The sequence below is a fragment of the Cryptomeria japonica genome, chromosome 11 (genome assembly GCF_030272615.1).
Source record: "Cryptomeria japonica chromosome 11, Sugi_1.0, whole genome shotgun sequence".
Taxonomy (NCBI): domain Eukaryota; kingdom Viridiplantae; phylum Streptophyta; class Pinopsida; order Cupressales; family Cupressaceae; genus Cryptomeria; species Cryptomeria japonica.
Window position 1 is genome coordinate 208,895,118 of NC_081415.1, and position 25,495 is coordinate 208,920,612.

At 37.2% G+C, this 25,495-nt stretch overlaps 1 protein-coding gene across 5 annotated transcripts in view; it reads left to right on the forward strand.

Moving 5' to 3' along the window:
* The window catches only part of LOC131067664 (uncharacterized), a 97,921-nt gene that overhangs the window by 22,434 nt on the left and 49,992 nt on the right, over positions 1-25,495 (forward strand). For 4 of the 5 annotated variants that reach the window (XM_058002778.2, XM_058002780.2, XM_058002777.2 and 1 more), the window contains one exon: positions 5,250-5,321. The exons of the other annotated variant lie outside the window; for it this stretch is intronic. In XM_058002778.2, the coding sequence (XP_057858761.2) occupies positions 5,250-5,321 (72 nt within the window). The remainder of the gene's footprint in view (positions 1-5,249; positions 5,322-25,495) is intronic. 5 annotated transcript variants of the gene reach the window in all.

Genomic DNA, 25,495 nt, shown 5'->3' on the forward strand with positions numbered 1-25,495 from the left:
CATGGGGGTAGAGGTTGGCAGAAGCATTGTCTTTCTGCAGAGGTTGATGGGGACGCTCTTGGTCATGGAGAATGGGTGGGTTAAGGAATACATGGTGCTGGAGGGCTTGCCAAATGAAGGTGAACCGGACCCGGATGTGGAGCTGAATTTTGGGACTGCCATTTAAGAAGAAGAATAGGCGGAGAATGACATGCATGACCCCTTGGAAATGGCTAGCATTGTGGCTTGTGATGCTTGTGGGCTTGAGCGTCCGGTGGTGGCCAAAGCCCTGGCAACGAAGAAGATGAATGATGGCGAATAGTGGAACGAGTTGCAGACATCCTGGTTTTGGCATTTTCTACACCAATTTTGATCTTTATCAATTGTTTATAGGAAAGTTTACAGTTGTATTGTAGTATGTTGTCTCTGTCACCATTTTGATATATGGTGACTGGTCATAAATGGATATATGCTTCTAATTTTAAGTCATGCAGGTAGGTATTGGGGATGGGCGTAGATGCTATAGGATTAGGGCAATTTTGGGGTAGAAATTTGAGTATATAGCTTAGTATATGGTATGCTAGTGAACTATATTGTATTACTTTTCATTCTCAATAATAGACGGGTGCTACCCCTTGTAGTGATTTATCTACCAAAAAATAAAAATAAATTAAATATATTAAAACTAAAACTAAATATATAGTTACTGTTAAATAAATAAATTTAAAACTACAACTAATTCTAAAGTATTTATTTAATAAATAAAACTAAATATAAATTAAAAAGGTTACTGTAAAATAAATTAAACTGAATATTAATAATTAAAACTAAATATTTAATAAATTAAATTTAAATAAATAAAGATTGTTAAATAAAGCTAAATATTAAATAAAGTTATTGTTAAATAAATATTAATAAACTTACTATTTTAATTAAATAAAACTAAATATAAATTAAAAATATTAATAAATAAAAAAACTAAAACTAAATTTAAAATTTAAAATGCAAATTAAATGAAATTTAAATCCAAGCATTACAACTTTCGAACTTCATATAAAAAATTCCTTACCTGCGAGTTGCCGAGTGGAGGAAGATGGGAAGACAAGATCGAAGCCAAAGACCGGCAAAATTTAAGCAAATTCTAGCCGAAATCTTCTAGAAAGGTTGAAGCCGAAGACTAATTGCAAAAAGACTACTTGCAAAAGGAATCAATCTGCAGAACTTATCAATTGCCATGTGAATCAGAACATTGCTGGTTGGCTCATATATAGGGAAAAAGTCTTAATTTTTTTGGACTAAATCGATAGTTAACTGCAGTTCTTTTCTGTTTTGGCAATTTTTTTTAGAATTTTTATCCAACCGAATTTGACATGCATCAAAAAAAGGGCAAGTTTTTTGAAATGCATGGGTAAGTTTTGAGTGCCGCACCACACCCATACCGTTTTCGTATTTGTGTCGGGTATGGCTGTACAGTTATCTTGGTGGGGAGGGGGGGTTCCATTTCCGGTAACCATGGTCTTATCCAAGTCAATCAGCTCCCTAGCAGTCATGTCCATCTTTCTAGTATGAAGGTCGAAGTTTGTATTGCACAAAGTTGAGGTCATTGAAACGCTTTTATGTCAACTTGTTGCACTTATTTATCTGAACGGCTTCAACAAACGATAGTTGTGTTCATATCTAGAAGCATCACTATATAGATCAATCTCATCCAAGTCAATCAACTCTTCAACAACTATGTCCACCTTTCACGTTCAAAGGTGGTAGAGGTATTGCACAAAGATGAATCATTGGGCTGCTTTGGTGTCATCTTGTTGCACTTCTTCATGTGAATGGCCGCAAACAAACTCTAGTTGCGCTCACATCCAGTAGCGTGACAAAGTTAAGATAAAATTTTGAGGGCTATCTTTTAAAGTGTATGGGTATTTTCACCCCAATAATTCCACTAAGAATTTGCAAGGAAGATATTCAAAAGTTTGTAAGTAAACAATAATTGTAATTTGTAAGCTATAAGTGAAGACTCCTTTTTTTTGTTACTTGGTGCTTTGGTGGTTCTTCCTTGAATAGCTAGCTAGTGGTGCAGAAAAAAAGCCTCTCTCTAACTTGTTTTTCATTCTGCAACTCCACATTAATTAGATCCTTTGTTGCAATCTTAGGTGATCCTCACAATGCATGTTGAGGGACCCTCAATAGCCTCCCCATTAATATGCATGAAATGCGCTAGGAAGAAAATTTGCGGGTTGAGGGAGCACCTTGCTGCCTAAATGGTTTTGTGGAACCTCAATAGCCTCCCTTATTAGTATACATGAAAAGCGCTAGGAAGAAAATTTGCGGGTTGAGGGAGCACCTTGCTGCCTAAATGGTTTTGTGGAATTGATTGCTCCACCTCTAATCAATGATCTCTCAAATGGGTTCAAATTTAGTTTTGTCTCACTTGTAGTAGTTTTGGATGGCCCCCTTGGCCTCATGAATGTAACCCATAAAGTTTTGCTTCCCATCCACCAATCACAAAGTCCTCAGCCAAAGGCTTTGATTTACAATTAAATAAATACTTTAAAAAGGTGAAATTAAAGGATACAATTTAAAATGTATATTGAAGTTCGAAGTTACATGATGATCATTTTATTTTCTTTGTTAAGACATCATAATTTTTTTCCCTTTTGACTCTCTCTCGCCTGCCTTCTTTGAATAAGATGTAATTAAGCATGCTTAGCTCACAAACATTGGTTTCAAAGATTTCAGCGAAGTATACATGTTCTGCAAAGTGAGGGAGTTAGTTGCAAATTGTGTCACACCTACTTGGACAAGTTCTTTCCCCATTTCATGATCTCTCATCAAGTTGAGCACTCAAAGGTGATTGTAGATGGATTTGGTGATATCCCTGGCTTCAACCATCGTTGGTTTCACCCAATCAGTTTTACCTATGTCTTTCAAGAGTGTAGGGAGTTTAACAAAGTGTTGGGTGCCTCTCTTAAAGAGTCTTCCTGATGCTACACGTTGCTGCGTTATTGGTTATAGCCTTCACCACATTTCCATTGCCCATCTCTAACACAATCTCCTCTACCTTTTTACTCAAATATTGTGCATTCTTTACCTTTTTTTAGGCATTTATGGACCTCAAAAATACCATCTCACCACTCAAAGTTAATAGAAAGTTGATGATGGTGTGGTTCCTTCCTTTTGTCCACTAATTTGAAAGATGGTGCATCAATACTTGCACCATGCCCTCTTTCGGTCGTTAAGAATAGTTTTTGCATTTGTGACTGCCTTCTAGAGAGACAATCCACTTATGTCATATGGAGTGAGTTCCTTGTACCATTCTTTGCAAATATGGGCTCTTCACCATGATGAAAGCAAGGTTGTAGAATTAATAACTAGCACGAACCATGTTTGCTTCATCTTACTTTTACTTGTTCCATGCTATACATTCAAGCAAAGACTGAGATATACACATATTTCAGGGAACATAAAATCCCTATGACTATGTGTTGCTTGAGCTAGATGAAGTGGATGTATTGTGAATGCTTGGAGTATGACTAGAGCCCCCAATCTCTGTTTTCTTGTACCTTGTCAGCATTTATGATTGCTACTATGGCTATGTTTGGGCTTAACCGCCAATTTCTTTTGTCTGTCAATGCAATAGCTGCTTTGATCTCTTGTTCTACCACATCCTTGGTGTTGGACATAGTTTGACATCTCAGGTGGCAAAATGTTCAGGGTGGTAATTGAGGCATTTGGTGCCTCCCCTCACCGTCAGGATGCAGTATTTGCAAATAATAGTTCTTGTTATCAGGCTTGGTACGCAATGCTTTCAATTTGTGTCCTTTTCTCCAATGGGTTGGCTTCCACTTCTTGATGCCAGTCATTTGAAATTAAAAAATAATGCTTGAAACCCTATGGTTTAAACTTTAAACAGCGACCTTGACTAAAATGATCTCAATAGCTTTAAAAAATAAAAATTGGAGCAAAATAGAATATTTAAATATCATGAATTGGTTAAATCCTACACTAGTAAAAAGCAGTATTTTTGTTAAAAAATAAAATAAAAGCAATATTAATTGCTATGAACATTGAGTTGAATGGTTTACAAACATGTGTAGCACACATAAATGCTGTCTTTAGGAATGGAATAAAATGTAGGAAATGCTTGGAAAAATGAAAAGAAGAAACTAACTAGGTATCTCAATAGTGTGTAGAATTTTACTTCTTGAATTGTCTTCAAACTCCTCTCTAAATTGCCTTTAAATTCATTCAGTTGCTCAGCAAATGCAATGTGAGGAATGATGGAGGGTCGGATTATTCAAATTTTCTGCATTTCTGTAGTTTTTTTCCCACAGGCTCAGGAAAAGTAGGTTGCAAGGATGTTGGTGAGATCCTCAATTGTTATATCTAGTCATGAGTATTTTGGACTTTTGTGAGCACTTGGCAAGTTTTTGTACTATGATCCAACATAAAATAATCTGGTAATAGGATTTTCAATCATTGTCACTTCCAAAGAAATGTGTTGGCTAATTTATTAAAATAGAGTATGTAGGCTCATTAAATTAACAAACACAAGAAAATATTACTCATTGATACATTAACTTTAGAATTAATATAATTATATATAAAACTTGTTATTCGGCAAGGTTTACATGAACCTTCATATGAATATAATAAGATAAATACCCACGCTTAGGACAACAATATAATTTCATTCTTTCTCGGTGCCATTCTTTTTTGTTTTTTCTTTATCTGTATCTGACTCTGACGTCTGCAACACTGTATGCAAACAGACTAATAAGATTTCTATTAAGGTTTCCCACATTTTCTTTCCGAGGTATATGGGCCAGACAAGACAGGAAAGCTTAGCTATCCGTAGTTTCCCTTTTCCGTATATTTTCTTATCTAAGAAACCTGTATAATTTGTAGTTTCAAATTTGTTATATTCTCTTGCAGGGGAGCATTCCTGCTTTCATAGGTTTAGAAATCTAGAGTACTGTTCATTGTTGTCTAGTCCATTGATTTAGTCATGGGAATAAAAGCAGAACATAATGTTAGTGGTCATTGATCCTTCTAAATTTCCCTTAATTTTTTGCTTTTTGAAATTTTGGCTTAAGTATAATTTGGAAGCATGCCTGTTACTTTAGATTAGCGGGCTCCTTGTTGGTTGGGGCCCATCATTATATATGATGGTCCACATATATAGTCGCTGCTTACTTTCATAGATCTTTCCAGTTCTAAGGTAGATTATCTATGTAGCAGGGGTTCAGAGAGTTACTGTTGTGGTGCAGAATGGAGGTTCTGAGAAAACGTTGCCTGTGGTTGATTTGATATCCAGCACTGTGATTGATTCTCCTTACAAGGTGCCGTCCTCCATCTTTTTCTTTACTCAATCCATTGAATATTGGAATTGAATGCATACTTGCATGTTATTTTTGGAATCATGTCATAATAAAGTTCATATTGCACAGAGCTGCCTAGTGCGCTGATGGGTTTGCTTCACATTTGTTTTAAAGTCTTTTTTGATTTGTAGGCTATATTATTTCTGATGTGATAATGATTTTAAAAATTTCACGAATGCTGTAAACTATCTAGCAGAATGATATGTACTTATGCATAGGAAGAGATTTAAGTAGCATGAAGTGAGACTGTTTTCAAGTTTTTGGAGTTGTTCTTTCACATCTGGAACCTCTACCATGAATGATTTACTTCTATGATTCAATTACAATCTAGGAAATATAGAGTGCGATGATGATGACCCTCTGAATGGTTGATCGCAGTATCCTGCACAATACAACGGGACGAAGAATACTAAGTATTGAAAATTAGCAAATAATAGGATATTAATAGCATTTATACACCTTGAATAATGTATAGCGTATAGATATATAATATAGATGAATTGATGGAAACTTATTTTTGTTGCAAAAGTATGCATTCCACTTATTCAAGAGCCACCATGGTATTCCATTCAAAGCAAAATGGTCCACAATTTGACACTAATGGGGTATGACCTCACAAAAATATGAACTTAATATACAGTTATGACCTAACCTACCTAGGACCTTAACTGAACCTCCCAATGTAACATTACATTTATGGACAAAATAACTCATTAGCTTTAATAACAAAAAATGCTGTGAATAGATACACTCGTACACATGACACCTTACCCCCTTGATAGACCTAGCCATTAAAGCTATAGAAATTTTCTTAGGGGACATATATGACAACCAATGATAAACAGCTGAAATAAATGGCTTGATTATGCAAAAATATACATCCAGAATATTTGATATAATATCATACAATGTAAGAACAAACTTTCCAACATTAAAGAGTGATGGATTGCAGAAATCATAAATGTTGTCAATAAACCTGCCATTTTTAACATAAACTTTCCATATTTCAAAAATGTGTAATAGTTGTGGACAATTCCTGAGAAAATAATGTGCAGATTATTCTTTGAAATGGTAAAGGATTTACAGAAGTACGTCTAGACACCTATGTTCTGTTGTAATTCTGGGATAGGGACAGTGGGGAATGGTGTGATTGTTTCCAGGGTGGCTGGGGGAAGGAAGCTATTTTTTAGGGGATAACAGGGGAAAGGAGGCCTTTTTAAAGGGGATGGCAGGTTGAGAAATTAAAAAATAGTAAAAATTTAAAAGATAGGAAGTTTCAATTATATATATACAAGGCATTCATTATATATACTATAGAACCATGTTTTATAACATGAAAATTCACATGAAAGTTGACATGCAAATTCACAATTTTTTGTTGCTTTAATTGATAATGTAACTGTACAACAGCATATGATGTTCCATATTGTCATTAAGAAACCAAAACAATTAACATGTGAAGGTACTGGAATGATAATTGATTGAATTGATTTAACAAAGGAGACAGAGGCTCCTTAAATAAGCAATTACAAGCAAAGTTTCTTGTCATGTCCCCCCCTTGATCATTATTTACATCTTAAATGAAACAATTATTTATTTATTATAATATTTTGAATGACTATTTGAAATTTATTAATAAATATTAGTATTTAATTAATATGTATTCATAATCCTTATTAATAATATTATTGAAATATTCAAACTAAAAAAACAAATTAATATCATCTCACTATTATATTACAACTTGAAAAAATTGTAAACAGCATTGACTAAGAAGAGTTTGAGCAAACAAACAGTTATCGGGAGGAAGCTTTGACGTAGCATCCATATCCTCCAAACCCTCTACACATCAGCAAATAAATGTCTGACTGTTTATGACTAGTATAGTGGCAGATGAAGGACCGATAAGGAAGGTATTTATCGAATATGTCCCAGATTGGTAGAACCGAGAATATCATAAGATAACAATTGGAGTAAAGAACGAATGCATTAAAGATGTGATTTGAATATGGATTACGATGCATAAGGGAAGGCATCGATAGATAATAAGGAACAACACTATCAACGGTCAAGCAATCGATTTAAGGAGAAGACAATTAATCAAGTAGTTGGCTCTTGATGGTGACTTGTCAACTGTATCAATTTGACCAACCGATGACTAGCAGCGACTATGATAATCCAAGGTGAACAACAATTATCTTGTGTATGGCAACAGTTGATTCAAACTCCATATCGTCTTCAGCAACAAAGATTTGGAAGATGCATTTGACCAGCGGAGAAATTACCATAATCAAATACGGTATCATGCAACACAATCACCGAGTCAGCCACGAGTACTCAAACTAGCGATCATAGTATCGAGCCCCTAAATGATATCATGGTCGATGAAGTATTTCTTTGAGAAGTAATTAACCGAGGACCACAATTATCCATATCTAGTAGGCGACTGAATTAAAGATTGATAAGGCTAATTAAGACTAAAGATTAATGGTAACCAATGACAGTTCAGATATGACATGTACGATTGAAGTGGCAGTGATTGAGAGCTGTCTAGAATCATTAGCATGAATCGATTGATAATGAATAGATGCGTTCTGTTAAGAGACACTTCTCTTGGCTTTCAAACATTGCAATTTTCTGATTTTGGGAGATATTAATAATAAGAGGGTGGTTCGGTTGAAGGGGGATGGACTAGAAAAATAGACCATTGATGAGTTTGGAACAGCACTGTTATGGAGTTACAGCAGTGATATCTATGTTCTTGGTGGTATACATGGGATGTTCTTAATATGTATGCTTAATTACATGAAGCGTGATAACGTTCTGTTGTGACCATTTCACACATCGCCCCATTTGAAATGGGGACCCCCTCTTTTTGCTCGTTTTTCGCTCGCCTTTCGCTTCGTTTTTTAGGGTTTTGTTAGTCAGTCAATTGTCTGGATTTAGGGTCAAGCCTTAGGGTTTTAATTGCCGTCTTTTCAGGCCAGAATCCAGTCAGTTTTGAGAGCTTTTTGAGTCTCCTTTCGTAGGATGCAATTTTGAATGCAATGAATTCGCCAAAATGGTCTATTTTCAATTGGAAATTTTGAGTGCAGAGCTTAAATTTGTCTAAGTGTTGAAGATGAAATGTGAATTTTTGTCCAATTGAGTAATTTTGACTAAATTTTGAAGTTTTTTGATTTTTTGATCCCGGGCATTGGAAATGATTTGTTTTTGCCTCGTGAATTGGTTAAACTTGTGAAATCATGTTATTTTGGCCTGTAGGAGCAAAATCGCTCCTGTCCCTCAGTGAAGGACCGGAGCTCGTTTTCAAATATCTTATTGTCCCTGCAGAGTCAAGATGAATTTCGAATTAAAAGTGATGAAGGAAGGCGTGATTTTTCCGTTGAATATAAATTGAAGAATTTCACGAACACGGAAATGCCTCAGGGAAGAAAATCGCTCCTGTCCCTCAGTGAAGGACCGGAGCTTAAAATCAAATATTGCTTTGTCCTTGCAGGATTTTAACGACTTGATGATTTGAAGAGGTCCAAGGAGATGTGTTCTACCAAATGAATATAACTTGAAGTGCCGTCGTGAAGAAGAATGACCCAAAATGCAAAAATCGCTCTTGTCCCTCAGTCAGGGACCAGGGCGAAATCCATTATAGCTTCCGTCCCTCTCCAAGGGACCAGAGCGAAGTTCTTCAGAAGGCATGTTTTTGGCGAAAATCAAGCAAATTTCAGGTTTGAGGCAAGTAAAGACGATGAGTTGAACCCGTTGAAGATAAATTGAAGATTATGAAACGTAAACAAGGGACCCAAATGCCCAAGTTCGCTCCTGTCCCTCTCCAAGGGACCAGAGCGATTTTTGTCTTAGATGTTTTTCTTGCCAAGTTTGAAAGAATCTCAAGGCATGGATGGATGAAAGGAGGTATAACAAGACAAGTGAAGATAGTTTTTGAAGGTGATGAAGTGAAATGAAGCCTACAAGAGCAATATCGCTCCTGTCCCTCTCCAAGGGACCAGGGCGATATGATGATTATGATGCCTTTTCCTCCAAGTTCAAGGCACTCCAAGACAAAGTACAAGGTGGCAAGGACGTTTTAAGGCATCTCAATGAAGGACGAAGTATCCAAAGTCGCCTATGTTGAAGGAATTACACCAAGACCCCTAGTTCGCTCCTGTCCCTCAGGAAGGGACCAGAGCGAAATTCCTATAAGTGCCTAGATTTCAAAAGTTTGCCAAGTACCAAGCGGCTGAGAAGGATCGAGGGACTTTATTTTACACGATGAAAGTGATTGCAAGTTGGTCAAAACAAGGACAAGCTCAAAACGTTGAAGTTCGCTCCTGTCCCTCTCCAAGGGACCAGAGCGATATTGATTATATTGGTTAAATCTTTCCAAAACCTCGTTAAGTCAGGGTTATGCAAGATCATACAAGGTCAAAGGTGTCTTTCGATGATGATATACAAAGGTTTTTAACGTCAAAATGTTATCAATTGAGCCAAGGAGCTTATATCGCTCCTGTCCTTTGGACAAGGACCAAGGCGATTTTTATTAAAACACTCATGTTCCGTCAAAACCTAGACAAGGCAAGGGTAGGTAAGGTCAAGAACGCCATTTGGAAGGTGATGAACGAAGAACAAAAATCAAAAGTTTGCAAATTTGAGCCAGGACACAAGGATCGCTCCTGTCCCTCTCCAAGGAACCAGGGCGATATTGGTTAGAGCACTCTTTATCCTTTGAAGATCACGTCAAAGCAAGGTTGCATAAAGTTTAAAACATCATTTGGAAGGTGATATAAAGGAGGTGAACGTTAAGATGTTACCAATTTTAAGCTTGAAATGGAGAAAACACATGGGTCGCTCCTGTCCCTCTCCAAGGGACAAGGGCGATGATCCTTCCAAACGTCTAAATGCCTTATAGAAGTCAAGAAAAACAAGCGTGGAGTAAAGAAACAAGGTTATTGTTCGCCTTATGATGGAAATTGAAGATTGAAGATGCAAGATCAAGGAGAAACAATGAGGATCGCTCCTGTCCCTCTGCAAGGGACCAGGGCGATATTTGCTAAAGCACTTATCATCCTTCGAAGATCATGACAAAACAAACTTGCAAAGGGTTCAAAACGTTGTTTGAAGGATAATGAACGAGGAATTGATATCAAGAACGAAGAATCTCACGTAAAAGAATAGGGATTGCTCCTGTCCCTCTCCAAGGGACCAGGGCGATAATGGTCATGAGATGCATTCATTCGCACAAGCAAGTCAATTAAGATCGAAGGACCCAACGAAAATGCCAACTTCAACGTGAAGATGAAGACTTTGAACGTCAAATGTGCAAGGATCGAGACCAAGATGATGGATTGCTCCTGTCCCTCAGTCAGGGACCAGGGCGATGAGGTTTGTATATTTCATTTTCAAATTTTGGCGCTCAAACACATTTTTGAAATTATTTAAATGCTAGAAAATTCGATAAGTTTGAAAATCCAATTAAAATGGCATTTAATATTTGCGCTTGGTATTAATTAATTGTTTTTGCCTTGTAAAAATCGAAATTGTTAAATTAAAAAACATTGGCAAATAATTAATTAATTATTTTAATAAAAAATTAAATATAGCGCTTGGTATTTATTTGTTTTATGGAGGTCGGCCCTTGTATTTATTTAAAAATCGTTTAAATTGCCTTATTTAATTACCAAGTCGGCCTCAAGGTGAATATGAGGTGAGCGCTATAAAGGGTGGTGAAGATTTTTATTTTCACATTATCATTTTATCATCTCAAGTGCGATTTAAGGAAGACAAAGGGAGAAGTGCGAAGTTGTGTTCAAGGTGATGCGAATTTCATTTCAAGTTAGGAGGTGCGAATTTATATCCAAAGGTGGCGCAAATATTATCCAAGGAGGTTCGAACTTGTCAAAGGCATTGAAGATCACATCAAGAACATCCCAAAGGTGGCGAAGTTGCTATTTTGAAGGGAGATCACGTAGAAGACCATCTAACGTCATTTTTGCCTAGGCGATTTTATTCATTTGCATTCTAGAGTTAGCTCTCAAATAAGGTATGGCGATTTGGTTTTATTGTTTTAAGTTTTAAATCGTCATAGCTTAAATTTTGAATTTTGAATTTTGAATTCCTAGCTCAATCGTTTTTTAGGAAATGATAACTCTAAGACTTATCATGAAGTTTCCTAAAATTATTCTCTAATCTATGTTATTTATTGCAAGATCTAGTTTCTCATTATGAAATGTTGTGTAGGTATGGCGACCCCGAAGGCGGGAGCATCCACCAGTCGTTCAGCTCTCATGAAAGAAGATCAGAGGACCGAAGAAGTGGAGACCAAGATCGTGTCGAAGTGGAGCAACATTGGAGATACCAACTTGGGTAACTTTAGCACGAAGAAATTTCGAGAGGTCCCTTACATTGGCAAGCCATCACCTGTCGCCCGGAGAATAATCGAGAGTGGCATCATTAAGGCGGCCGGCTTTCCTCCAGCTGTTCAGTGCCATGAGTTGATGATCGAGTGTGCTCGTCACTATGATCCACAGTCCAGAACGATCGTGTCCAATGAGGGAAACACTTTGGCGTACCTTTCAGAGGAAGCTATAAGTGAAGCTTTCCATCTTCCAGAGCACAGGGACATGATATACAAGAGCATAGAAGGAGCCAGGTCAATGTACGAAGATGATCCAGATGCTTGTCTAAGCATTATCAATAAGAACTGGTTACTTAAGAGCCGTCCCCGTCTGAGCAAGATCCCGAACACACCGCACAGGATTGATTTCCAGGAGGAGTACAGAGATTTGATCACAATGCTCAACCGAGTTACAGGAGCCCCTCACGCCTTCTACTTTGAGAAGTGGATGTTCTACTTCATCCAGGTGATTGTTCAAGGAAAGGGTACGATACATTGGGCTAGGATGATTAGCCATTGCTTAGACGTACAGTTAAGGAGACTCAAGGCTACCAAGTCCTTCCACATGAGTTCATACGTCATCTATGCCTTGATCAGGAGTTTTGAGTACGCAGGACTACCTCACAGAGGAGTGATAGGAAGAGGACCCGGCGAGGTCAGAGCTTGTGATTCCTATGCCTACTTGCATCATCCGCCAGGGAGCAACTACAAGCTAGTTAATGATACCTTCACGATGAACATCACAAGGACGTTGCAAGGTGGGATTCACAACAGATTATCTCAAGATGCACAGGAATTAATCAAGAGGTACGGTGCTTGGTTTATTCAGTTTCCGAAGTTCACTTATATTAGAGTGCATGGATGTCCTTTACCTCCATACATGTTGCCGAGATATCCGACAGACAGAATTGTGTTACTTGAAGTAACAAGACAGTTGGCAGCGTATGCGAAGGCATTCAGACACAGACATGGGAATGGAGTTCCAGTACCTATCATTTTGGGCAATTCAATTGAGGTATGTCCTAATGCTTTAGCCATGGATGACGTAGAGAAGGAGTTAGCCTTGTATTCTTTTTCATCTTTTGCTTTGAGAGAAAGCTTTGATCCACATGGACATTTAGAGGAGACAGTCGGTAGGAAATTTAAGCATGAGTACCAAATTGAAGATTTTATGATGAATCTCTTAGATGATCTTGAAGTGAAACGAAAAATGCATTCTAGATTGCCTTTGGATTTCATCAGGAAATGCAAGATTTACAGAGTGGCCGACCAAGCACAGGACAGTGGCAGACATATCCAGTCATCCTATGATCGAGAAAGCAAATCAATAAGGTTAGATTGGAATGAGCCTGAGGTCGTGGATTTAGATGCTTTAATGGCTCCAGTCTTGTCTTGTACTCGCAGATGGGTTGACGTACAACATCAGAAGTTGAGAGAACAAGGTATAGCTATGACTTTCACTTTGGAAGAGAAACCAGCCGAAGGTGGAGCTAGTGTGAGTGAAGGCAATCCTAATCCTAGAAATTCAGGTGAAGGTAACCTTCGATGTGCCAGTGAGGGCAATCTCCATCCAAGAGGTTCGAAGAGGAAAGAGAGACCTGGAAAGAGAGAATCTTCCAAGAAGAAACAAGAGGCCAACCGAGATCGTTCATCCGGCACATCTTCTCAACAAGAGAAAAGGACACTTCAAGTGGAAGAATCCATGGAGTCGATGGTACAGAACGACAGGCAGGAGGAAGGACAGGCACAGCAAGGGTCACCAGATGGATCTCTCCAAGATTATGAGTTTGATGAGGATAAAGAAGACAATGAAATGACATCTCCTCCCAGACAAGAGGAAATAGTGCATAAAGAAATTCAAGTTCAAGAGACAAGATCGGCTATCCCAGATTGGTTGAAGGAAAGATTAACCAAGGTGATCGTAGTAGAGGACGAGGACAATGCAATTGATTTAGAAAGCCTTGTTGGACGCTCACACGAAGTAACAGAGAAGAGGAAGGCTACCAAGATGTCCAAGATGATTCGAGATGAGACTGGATCCAGAAAACTGCAGATAGCTACACCGGCAGTAGACAAATATGAAGGTGAGATCCTAGCAGAAGAATATGATATACAAACTTTTGAGTTAGGACCATCTACAGCAGAGCAGACACTGGATGATGCTACCGACTCATTTGAGGCATTAAAAGACAAGCTTAGAGAAGAAATGGAGAAGAATAGAAAGCTTGAGAGAGAGGTCGGTGCATGGAGGACATATTTCAGTCACATCAATGAACCTTTGGGACGTCAGGATCCAGCTAGATCACCAGTGCAGGCACTTCCACTTCAATCAATCAATGAGGCAGAAAGATTCAGGAATATTGTCCAGCGTACAAGTATTTGGATGGATAAATCTCATACAGTGGCCATGGAGTTTGTAACAAGGATGATGAAGATTATTCATCAAGCTATCCAGGTTCTTGAGATAATCCACAATTTGATGATAACAGTAGCCGCATTTGCCCATACCAAAGATGTTATCATTCCTGTCTTGAAAGTAATTAGACACACATCAAGGAAGGTCTTAGCGCAAGAAAATGGAGGACCTCACAGTTTGCTTCAGTGGTCAACCTTACTCCATATGAAGAGTGTTCTCTTCGAGGACATCAGTACTAAATGTAGCCAAGTTGATGAGGTGATCAATCCTATCCAGGACAGAGTATTTGAGGTACTTCGTACCATTCTTGGCAGAAGGATCGAGGTCGAGACAGATGTGGATATGCAGGAATTAGAGGATAGAATCAAGGTCATCTTTTGTAAGGACGCTAATGTTACAGATGAGCAATATGATCAGATGTTTGCCACCATGCTCCTGATTGAAAGAACAAAGGAACTTGAACCTTCATGGGACGCAACTCTTCTAGATGCATTCGATCAAGTCATCCATTTGGAAGAAAGTATGAAGAATCTTCCCGAGATTCCAATTGCAGAGATCGAAGGAATCGTATCAAGATTCATTGCATATGCTAAAAAAGAGAATTGGAAAGGGAATAAGATTCTAGATGAGAGGTTGTTATAGATGACATGGCATCTTATTTGTCATTGGTTTTTGTCTCCTAGGTTTTTGTGCCAAATTTAATATTTGGCTATGCATTTAATATTGTTCAGTAAAAAGGAGGCCATTTGTAACAAACCCTAATTAGGGTTTAGGTGTCATGATCTTGACCATTGATCTACTTTCAATCTGGACCATTCATTGTAATTGAGGATGCTATTTATACCCTCATTTTTCATTTCATTTGTAACTAGAGTAATAGAGAATAGAGATAGTTGAGAGATTAGAGAGATTAAAATTAGAAGCAATTTTACTTTTGTAGCAAGATTGAGTTTGAGGAGAGGAATTCAAGCAATTGTTGTACATGATGACTTTGAAATCAATGAAATATTGAAGTTATGGTGTTTTGTTGCAACTTTCTTGGTTATCTTCATGGTTGTTAAATTTACTTGAATCATGCTCAATCAAAGTAGTGTGTTAATTTGAAGGACATAGTGTGAGACTTGATCTTTGGTAGGATTCGTAATCCAAACCACTAGCTTCTTGCTGATTGTAGGAACGCCTTGCGTGGTCGACTGGAGAATACCTTGAATCACTTAACCTTCAATCATTATTGTGTCTTGGATATGTACCTTCGTGGTGGTGTCTTTGATCTTTAATGCATTGAAAATCATTTTGTTACCTTAGAAGATCGCATCAATTTCAATTGAGTTGTTATCTTATGGCAAAATTGAAGTTGGTTGAATCTTGCCAAGTCTTGTTCACACGAAGTCATTCTTAGGGTTAGACTAGATTAAACTTCTTTCAAAACCCTATCCTTTTGTTATTTTTTGAAAGCTTCTTAGTTTAGTAAGATTTTGGAATTTCGGAGTGTAAGATCCCCTTGAGGACACAGCAAATCACATCATACCAACTGGTGCTTATCCACACGTAGAGACCCTACTAACCAGAACATTGGAGTCATCCTAACTGATCCTTCATGCGAATCTTCAGCAGTTAGAGACTTTATTCAAGAGAGGATAAGATGCCTTTAGGTATTTTATTCTGTGTATGATGGTGTACAAAATACACGTCAACACGTTCTTATGCAGAATTTAATATTAATATAATCATAAATAATAATATAATAATTATTATAATACTTTATGGAAACTGTTCTACAGTAAAAATATATTATAATAATAACTGAAAATAAATAGTATATATAAATGTATAAATATAAATACACACATAAAATAAATAATATATATAAATGTATAAATATAAATACACACATACACACATAAATTGAATGAGTGATTTACGGATTGAACTATGTAATGACCTTGATTTGGTTCATTTCAAGATGGATTGTTCCCTAATCGACCTAGTTTAAGTCATAAATATATAAAAATAGATTAAATATGGTTAAATAGGGTCTAAATATAGTAGGGGACATTACATTTTTAAAAGAGAAATGAAAGATCCAAAATAAACATTATAAATAAGAAATAACTACGAAAGGAAAGATCCTAAACTAACTAACTAGACCATTATAGAAACATTACAAAATAACTTCAATACTCTCCCTTAATGGTCATTCTACTAACTACCTTACAAAAGACTTGACATAATGTGCAGGTCATATGGCCATGAATGCATAGAAGGTTGACTCCTCTTCTGAAGGCTTTGCGACATGAGCCTGTTGTTGAGACCCTCCTTGGTTGGATTTCTGATCAGCCAACCGCTTTCTGCACAATTTCTGGATATGACCAAATATACCACAATAGTGACGTGATAATCTTCTTAAAACTCTCCTCAGATTTGCCTTGGCCTTTCTACTAAGTGGACGCGCCTTTGCCTTTGCCCTTGGTAGTAAACGCCTGTTCCGCACTAGTCGTGTCACTGCTGCTACCAAACTTTTGCCTCCACTTGGCTTGCTACAAGAACTTATTGCACAACTCATCAAACATCAGGGCAATATTAGTGGATGTAATTTTGAGAGTTTTGATGAAGTGCTCATACGATCGTGGTAAGCTTTTCAATGTAATGACCACCATATCCCTCTTCTTCCATATTGCAACCAATGGCCTCTAGTTGATTGTGAATGTCTTTGATCTTCATTCCATCATAATCAAGAACAACATGTTCTTAAGTAAGAAAGCATTTCTTTATTTGATGTCTCGTGCAAATCCTTCAGTCCAAATCTCTTTAGTAGTCTTGCTTGATGGCACTTCTAGAGGCATCTCATTGGTGACTAATAACTTCAACAACATAATTGCTTCGCGATTACGCTCATCAAACTTGTCTTGGTCTTTGCTTGCCATTGTGGGACGAGCAGTATTATCCAAAACAATTTGGTCTAGACATTAGTACTAAAAAATAGAGAGCATTCTTTGCTTCCAGGTATTGTAGTTCTTGCCGTTGAAGCGCTGATTGCCTTCTAACATGATGTTGGTCAATGACGCCATCCCTCTCGTTTTCCAATGACACGAAACACAAGGTCAACTTTTCAAAAAACTTCAATTTTTGTAAAAAATCAGCAAAAAGGTTTGTTTTTGGTAAAAAACTAGTGAAAACCTTCAGTGAGTAGTTGACACGAATTGCAAGGCAACCAGCCTAGAAATAAAAACCCCTTCAGAGAACTCACAAACAGTAAACCTGTCTCCACCAAAACCCTAGTTACAGAAGTATGAATAGGGAGTGTAGATTTGAGCAACCAAAAAAAACAAAAGAAACCCACGTTGCAAAAAATAAGAAGAATCCGCGGCTAGGAAAAAAACTTTTTTCCTAGCAAAAAACCCACAAAATGTAGGTGAAAATCCACAACAAAAAGAACCGTGCAAAAAGAAGATTCCTCACATGGAAAACCCCAAGCGATGTGCGGAAAAAATTGGAGATCCTTTGACAAACTAAGCCATTGTGGAAAAAGGCTTAGAAAACCCTCTTCAAACAAATGTAGGACCAAAGTGAGCTGAAAACGTGCAGAAAAGCCCCTGATTTTTCCAAAAAAGCTTTTCAAAAACTGTGAAAAAACTTTCACTCAGTTCTGAAACCTTGTGCGGTTTGAACACCTCCCATTGCTCAAACCCTGATTGCAGGATATAGATGTGGTCATGATCTGCTGAAAATGACGGCCACGATTTTGTGTCATAAAACTCCACAAAGAATACAAGCGATGTAGAGAGTCACGACCTTCAGATCTGGTGGTGTCAAGCTGGAGATAAAAAACCTGCAGGCGTGCAATTCATAGAATTAAACTCTAAAGAAATGAATTGTTTTTCATAACCTTAGATCCCTCGATTACCCGTAAACAAACCCATGATTTTTTTTTTGAGGGATGTCTTGGCATCTCTGCAATGTCCCCTAATGGGACCCTCTTATATTCTGTCCTAGAATAACAATTTTTCTACATAGAGAGAACAATAGAAGGACACTAATGTCAACCAAAGCTTGGTCTGGGAATTGCTCAACAAATTAGACAACATTTCTATTATGTCATGATAGAACATATATTCGTCATTCTTAATATATTGCAAGGTGTTTATGAAAGATTCAACAACCCTTTCTCTCTCTACACCTGTCCTCATATGGAGCTCAAGGAGAATCACACAAGGTGCCTCTAGTCTACCCCTCTCCAACAAGCCCAAGAGCACCAAGGATCTTGTCAACTTGCCCTCTTGGCCCACACTCGGGGTTGGCGTACCTGCTAGAGCCTAGTGCTCTTGCTTCCTTGTATTCTCCCTCCATTTGTGGATGGTGAGATTGAAAGGTATTACAGACTCCATCATATAATTTACTTAATTGTCATATGAACAGTTAGTGATAGAAAGGCATATTTACACTGTCTCGCATATTGCAGTCTATATTAATATTACTGTTAGATACTGCATAAGAACATTATCAGGCATCATATATTAAACATACATATTAATCACATCCCCATGCATACCACCAAGAATAAGGATGTTACTGCCTGTAACTTAATAACAGTTCTGATCTGACCTGATTGATGGTGCTGTCATTGGAGGCTTTTGATTCCTTTGCTTTATATCTCTCAATGTGAGGGAGTGGTTATGCCTCTTCATAATGTATGCCCTTTGGCAAGAGACACATCCTTTCACCATTAGCACCCTTTGAAAGAGTGCAACTCTTCATTATTTCTGCCCTTTGAAAGGGACACAACCTTTCACAATCAGATCTGCATTTGTGATTCCCCCAAATTATCCCCCCTCAAATGAGGTTCTCTTCTCCCTTTTATATCTCATGTTTGAGGGAGTCACAACTTTTCATTCCATGTCTTTTGACCATTCATTAAATTAATTATATTCTTTTATATTTTAATTTTATTTTTTATTTTTTTATTCATTTGAATTTGAATTTATTTATTATTATTTACCATTAAATTCCATTTCAAAGTGGGGACATTACAGTCCGCTCCACTCAAGATTGCTTGTCCTCAAGCAATGATCATGAAGTGTTCAAAATGACTTCCAATATGAAATGTCTTTGAAAACACACATGGAATAAACATGCTGGAAACATATCAGGCATGAACCAAACACAGAGCATACACATGGATGTATGCAAACATGGAGCATACATGCAAATGCATGTACTATTAGATTCCTTATTGACTAGAATGATTCATCGATTCATCGTTACCCTGCAGGATGGCAAGACCAAAGTTCTGATACCATTTGTAATGTCCCATAATAGGACCCTCTTATATTCTGTCCTAGAATAACAATTTTTCTACATAGAGAGAACAATAGAAGGACACTAATGTCAATGAAAGCTTGGTTTTGGACCTGCACAACAAATTAGACAACATTACTATTATGTCATGATAGATCACATATTCGTCATTCTTAATATATTGCAAGTTATATATGAAGGATTCAACAACCCTTTCTCTCTCTACACTCCTCATGTGGAGCTCAAGGAGAATCACACAAGGTGCATCGAGTCTATCCCTCTCCAACAAGCCCAAGAGCACGAAGGACCTTGTCAACTTACCCTCTTGGCCCACACTCGGGGTTGGCGTACCTGTTGAAGCCTAGTGCTCTTGCTTCCTTGTATTCTCTCTCCATTTGTGGATGGTGAGATTGAGAGTCACACAGCAAATACTGAGGGGGGGGGGGGGGGTGAATCAGTATTTGAAACTTCTAAAACTACTAATAACTCATAAAACCACATGAAACGAACAGAAGCAAAGTACATAAACAGGAGCACAATATTTTCTCGTGGAAAACCCTTTTGGTTAAAAAACCACGGCAACAAATTACTTTTATTAGCTTGAATGGGCACCAACCCAGATTACAAGACAACTGAAGAAAGAGAGCACCAACTCTCACACAGCACCAACTGTGATCAACAAAGACTCCAACCTTATGCAGAAAAGAACACCAATTCAGAATCAATCTGACTTCAACCTTAACAGAAGTTTCACCCCAGATAGCACCATTTTAAGAACTCAGAACCACAGAAAAGAATTGAGATAAAGATACAGCAGAAGGTAACACTTTCAGATTTCAGAAAGATATATCTCTAAGTTAATCTGAAAACTCTCTTCACTGATAAAATATACATTTCATCCCAGTTCGATAGCCAGCGTATATTCCTGAACATAACCTCCCCCAAAAAATTTATCGTTACATAATATCCAAAAAGGTGACCTCACTAATATTCAAGAAGAATAATGTTTTTTTTTAATTCACTGACAGCAGTTCCCACAGAATTATTCATTCCAACTCTACATCCAGAAAACGCATCCCAGCTTGAAGATGAAAACCTCTAATCAATTTGTAAAAACGTGGCCTAGCTGTACAAATCACACAAAGCCACGTCAAAGAAGAAATTCCGACTCAAAATGGCATAGGCAATAAGAATTTCCGCAAGCAAAAAAATATATTTGATTTTTAACCCGTCTCTGCCATACGATAGCGATTCCAGCAGCCCACGATCCACGCACAGGCAGTAATAATAAAGATGCACAAACATCTCCCACGATTTTTGGCCAGTAAGAATTTGAAAAAAAAAAAACTTCCAAAAAATTCCTTTGAAAACTGCTGGTCTTGTCTGAATTAGCCACCACACCAAACGTCATATATTCGATTCCACACAGCCTCAAAAAAAAAATCGGAGCTATCCACCTCACAACTTAAGCCATTTAAAATAGTAGAAAATATTCTCCACGTCTCTGCTACAGAAAGAAACGTATTCTGAAGATGTGACTCAGCCGCGACTATAATCTGTCAAAAGTAATTGCACACGATATATCCAAAAAATCATGGCCTTGCAGAAACGCCTCCCAGCCACGCAGGACAGCCAAACTCTAATTCAAAAAATGGTGATGTTTAATTCTGCCGCCATAAAGAGGCATGCAAAGGTAAAAAAAACTTCTGCCTCGTTAAAAAAACCACTCCACATACAGGCCACAATTTAATTATTTGCTTCAAGCTTAAAGAGTCAGACCTGAAAAAAAAGGCTCGATAAAATATCACCACTAACTTGCCTTATGAAAAGAAATAAATGAAGCGTTACATGCACGGTCTTTACATGTCAAACTGATGACATGGTAGACAGGAGCTGATTTGACAAAGAAGTCTTATGCATTTGACAAGTAAGCACACAAGTGGCAGTAATAGGCACACACACTGCTGATGCAAACACACAACCAGCTGAACCACACACACACCCAGCTCAAGTAAGCAAGCAACTAGGTAAAGCTGACAACCAAGCAACTGAAGCAGGTCAAGCAGGTCAAGCACCTCAAACAGCTCATGCACCCAACCAAGTAGCTGAAGCAGGCAACCAGCCAACTCAACCAAAATTGAGAAAATCTAATGAATAAACAGTAGCTCGAAAAACGCTTCAAACTTAGTTCAATATTACTTAGAGTAGCACAAGCTTGACAAAAACCACTTGACATCAATGACAAAGTGTCTAACAGAGATTGAAAGGTATTACAGACTCCATCATATAATTTACTTAATCGTCATATGATCAGTTAGTGATAGAAAGGTATATTTACAGTGTCTTAACATATTGCAGTCTATATTAATATTACTATTAGATACTGCATAAGAACATTATTAGGCATCATATATTAAACATACATATTAAGCACATCCCCATGCATAGCACCAAGAACAAGGATGTTACTGCCTGTAACTTAATAACAGTTCTGATCTGATCTGATTGATGGTGCTGTCATTGGAGGCTTTTGATTCCTTTCCTTTATATCTCTCAATGTGAGGGAGAGGTTATGCCTCTTCATAATGTATGCCCTTTGGCAAGAGACACCCTTTCACGATTAGCACCCTTTGAAAGAGTGCAACTCTTCATTATTTCTGCCCTTTGAAAGGGACACAACCTTTCACAATCAGATGTGCACTTCTTATTTAAATCAGATCTACATTTGTGATTCCCCCAAATTGTCCCCCTTCAAATGAGGTTCTCTTCTCCCTTTAATATTGCATGTTTGAGGGAGTCACAACTTTTCATTCCATGTCTTTTGACCATTCATTAACTTCTATATTTTAATTTTATTTTTTATTTTTTAATTCATTTGAATTTGAATTTTATTATTATTATTTACCATTAAATTCTATTTCAAAGTGGGGATATTACAATCTCCCATAAGGGGACATTCCCAAGAGATGTTTCATGGTTAGGTTGTGTCTGGAGACATCCCTAATGTTTGCAAAAAAATGGGGACAGTTGGGGTGTTCTACCCGACCCCTACTTGAAATGTTTGAGCTTGCATAGCAACAAAATCTTTTTGGGGCAAATTTGGCAAACCAAAGATTAAGATTTTTTTCCTATTTTCCATAGGTCTTGGCGATGGGGTGATGGGGGAATTAAGGGCCTACATTTAGGGAGTTAATGTTGCAGATTTGTATAGTACTTCAAAGATAGTTATAAAAAGTGTATAAGGAATAACGACAAAAACTTCAAAATATTTAAAACTGTTGGACGGACAATGAAAATGCCAAATATTATTAATATATTTATATAATATTGTAATTGATGATTAAATTTAAAATTCAAAATTCAAATATAGTTGGCCAATGGTCCAATGCCCCTAGTCATCATTCATTCCCAATGTTTGCACCAAATTCCTCATCACTCGAATTTCTCCATCTTCAAGGTCAAGATCCTCCAAACCAATACCAACCAACCATGTTTGCTACATCATTATTGAAATATGTTGTCTCCTCTTGCTCTACATCCTATCAGGGTGATAGTCACGATCCTTGTATGTAAGTGTGTTGCAATCAATGAGATGAAAGGTTCTATGTACAACTTCAAACTTCTTTGCCCTCCTAGAGTTAAGTCTATTTCTAATAATAGAGGGGATGAAACTATAAGTAAACGAGTTTCTCTCAATAGGAGACGAACTATAGACTTGGGGCATAGATGAATGGCTTGTGTGGCTGCCAAAGAATTAAGTCCATGCATAATTCACCATAGAATTGGATCCTCCAATGATATAGTCTCCCTAGCCACCTTGGCCTCTTTTGGATATCCCCTAAGACTGAAAATTTTTCTCAACTCATTATAAGTGATGTTGGCTTATACATACATCTTTTGAATAGCCTTCATTCACCTCGCCTTCATTTCAACATCTTTTATAAGGGTAGCTTTGCCAAGCCTTTGCACATATCACTTTGGGTTCAATGCATAGGTAGCTATGTGCAAGGGATTGTTGGCACATGAGAGTGTTGATCTTATCCCATTGGCCATGAATGATTAGCTAGATATGTTCATTGTAGAATTGCAATGTGGGGTTTTACTCTTGTACAATGGCCTTTGTTTTGCAAAGCTTATTGTCAGTGCACTTATACACCTTTTAAAGGCTAGGTGCATTAGTGTCCCCATATATAATGACTTTGAAAACTAGAGTAATGATGGCAAAAATGTATCTTTCATCAAGCCAATAAGTGTCACTCTTTACCACCTCTCTTTCACCTTCCTTACTTGCTTTAACTTAGAATTGGGCCATTGGTTCCACTCTACAGTCATGATCATTAGTTGCAATGCTTCCTACAATTCAATCATCCTCTCTAAGAGAAAGAAATTTGATTCATATCTAGTCTCTATGGGTTTCAAAACCTTGCAGAGAAGCTATCAAAGATTACATATATGAAGTGTGGTGGTTGCAAATAAACATCTACACATCTCTAGTGTCATTAACCACTTCTTTGATCCAACCAATTTTGCCCATGTTTTTAAGTGCATTATTCATGGCATGCACACGATAAAGAATACAACATACATGTGCTTCTTAAAGGCTGCTTTAATCAGTTTCCTTACAACTTTGCACACATATGCCACATTTGTCACTACTTGCACCACATTCTTTAGCACAACCTACTGAATAGCATCTGTAAGGATTTAGAATTGAAAACTAGCATTATTGTGGTGTTTTGAATAATCAATAGCCTTAAGGAAGGAATGGTCCTCTATACATGTGACCAGACTGTTGATGGGTGGATGATAGTTGATGTTTGTTTGACCATCCTTGATTATGCTACATCAACTAATGACATAGGTAGCATTAATTTTCTCCATTAGAATATCAAGCTTGGAATAGTTCTTATCCAAGATTGTTCTCCTCAATTTTGTCAACCTTGGTGGCATATATGATGGTCTTGCTCTTTTGATTTTTGTCACAGTTTATTTATAATAAGTAGAGCAAGCCAGATGGAATGGAATGTCATTGGTAGAGAAGAATTTTTCAATGGCATCATTTGCCTCATCCTTTTTTGGCACATTGAATAAATTTGTGATGTTTCCTTGCAGGCTTTGCTGCCTCCGAATTAGATGGAAAAGTAGAAGTAAAACAAATTCATGGATCTTGTAAAGTCTTCCTAATAGTGGAAGTAGGACTCCTTGATGTTAGAGTAGTGGGTGCAAGTGTTTGGTCATCACTACAACCCCACAATTTATTTAGTTACACTTTTTTTTCAAGTGACAATTCCTTGCACACCCGTACACATTTTCCTAGGACATCAAGAAGGTGTGCATTAATTCTTGTAATGGTGCCTCAAAATTCAAGTTGACAGAAATAACATCTCCATAACTTAGTGCCCCTTATATATATATTTATGTATTTATGTATGCCTGTACCTGTGTCTGTGCCTGTGTGTGTACAATTATATATATATATATATATATATACACGTGTGTGTATATATACAAATATACATGTATGTGTGTGTGTACACACACACACACACATATATATATATATATATATATATTGTGTGTGTGTGTGTGTAGATATACATGTGTGTGTGTGTCTATATATATATATATATATATGATGTAAATTGAACTCTAATATTGATCTATATATGGAGGAGATTAGTATTTTTTTTTTCAAATTTATGCATTTTTAAATGTTCAGAAAATTCACTAAGATTTCTCGTCTCCCGAGTTTTTAAAAGTTCTGGGTTAGCTGAGTTATAGCTGAGTCCAAGTTTTTCAACTATGTTATTAAGTTCTATTGTCTATTCAAATGGGTCTAATAGCCCTAGCCATCCCATCTCAAATGAACATGGTTGCTAATGCCCCATCTTCATCATCATTTCGTTGATCTGGAAACACAACTTGTTTCTATGTTTCATTGTCTTTGCTGAGTGCCTTTGTGGATACATTAGCTGCTTGATCTCTGATTATGATATAAGCTATTTCAGGTTCTTTGTTTTGAACTAACTCACA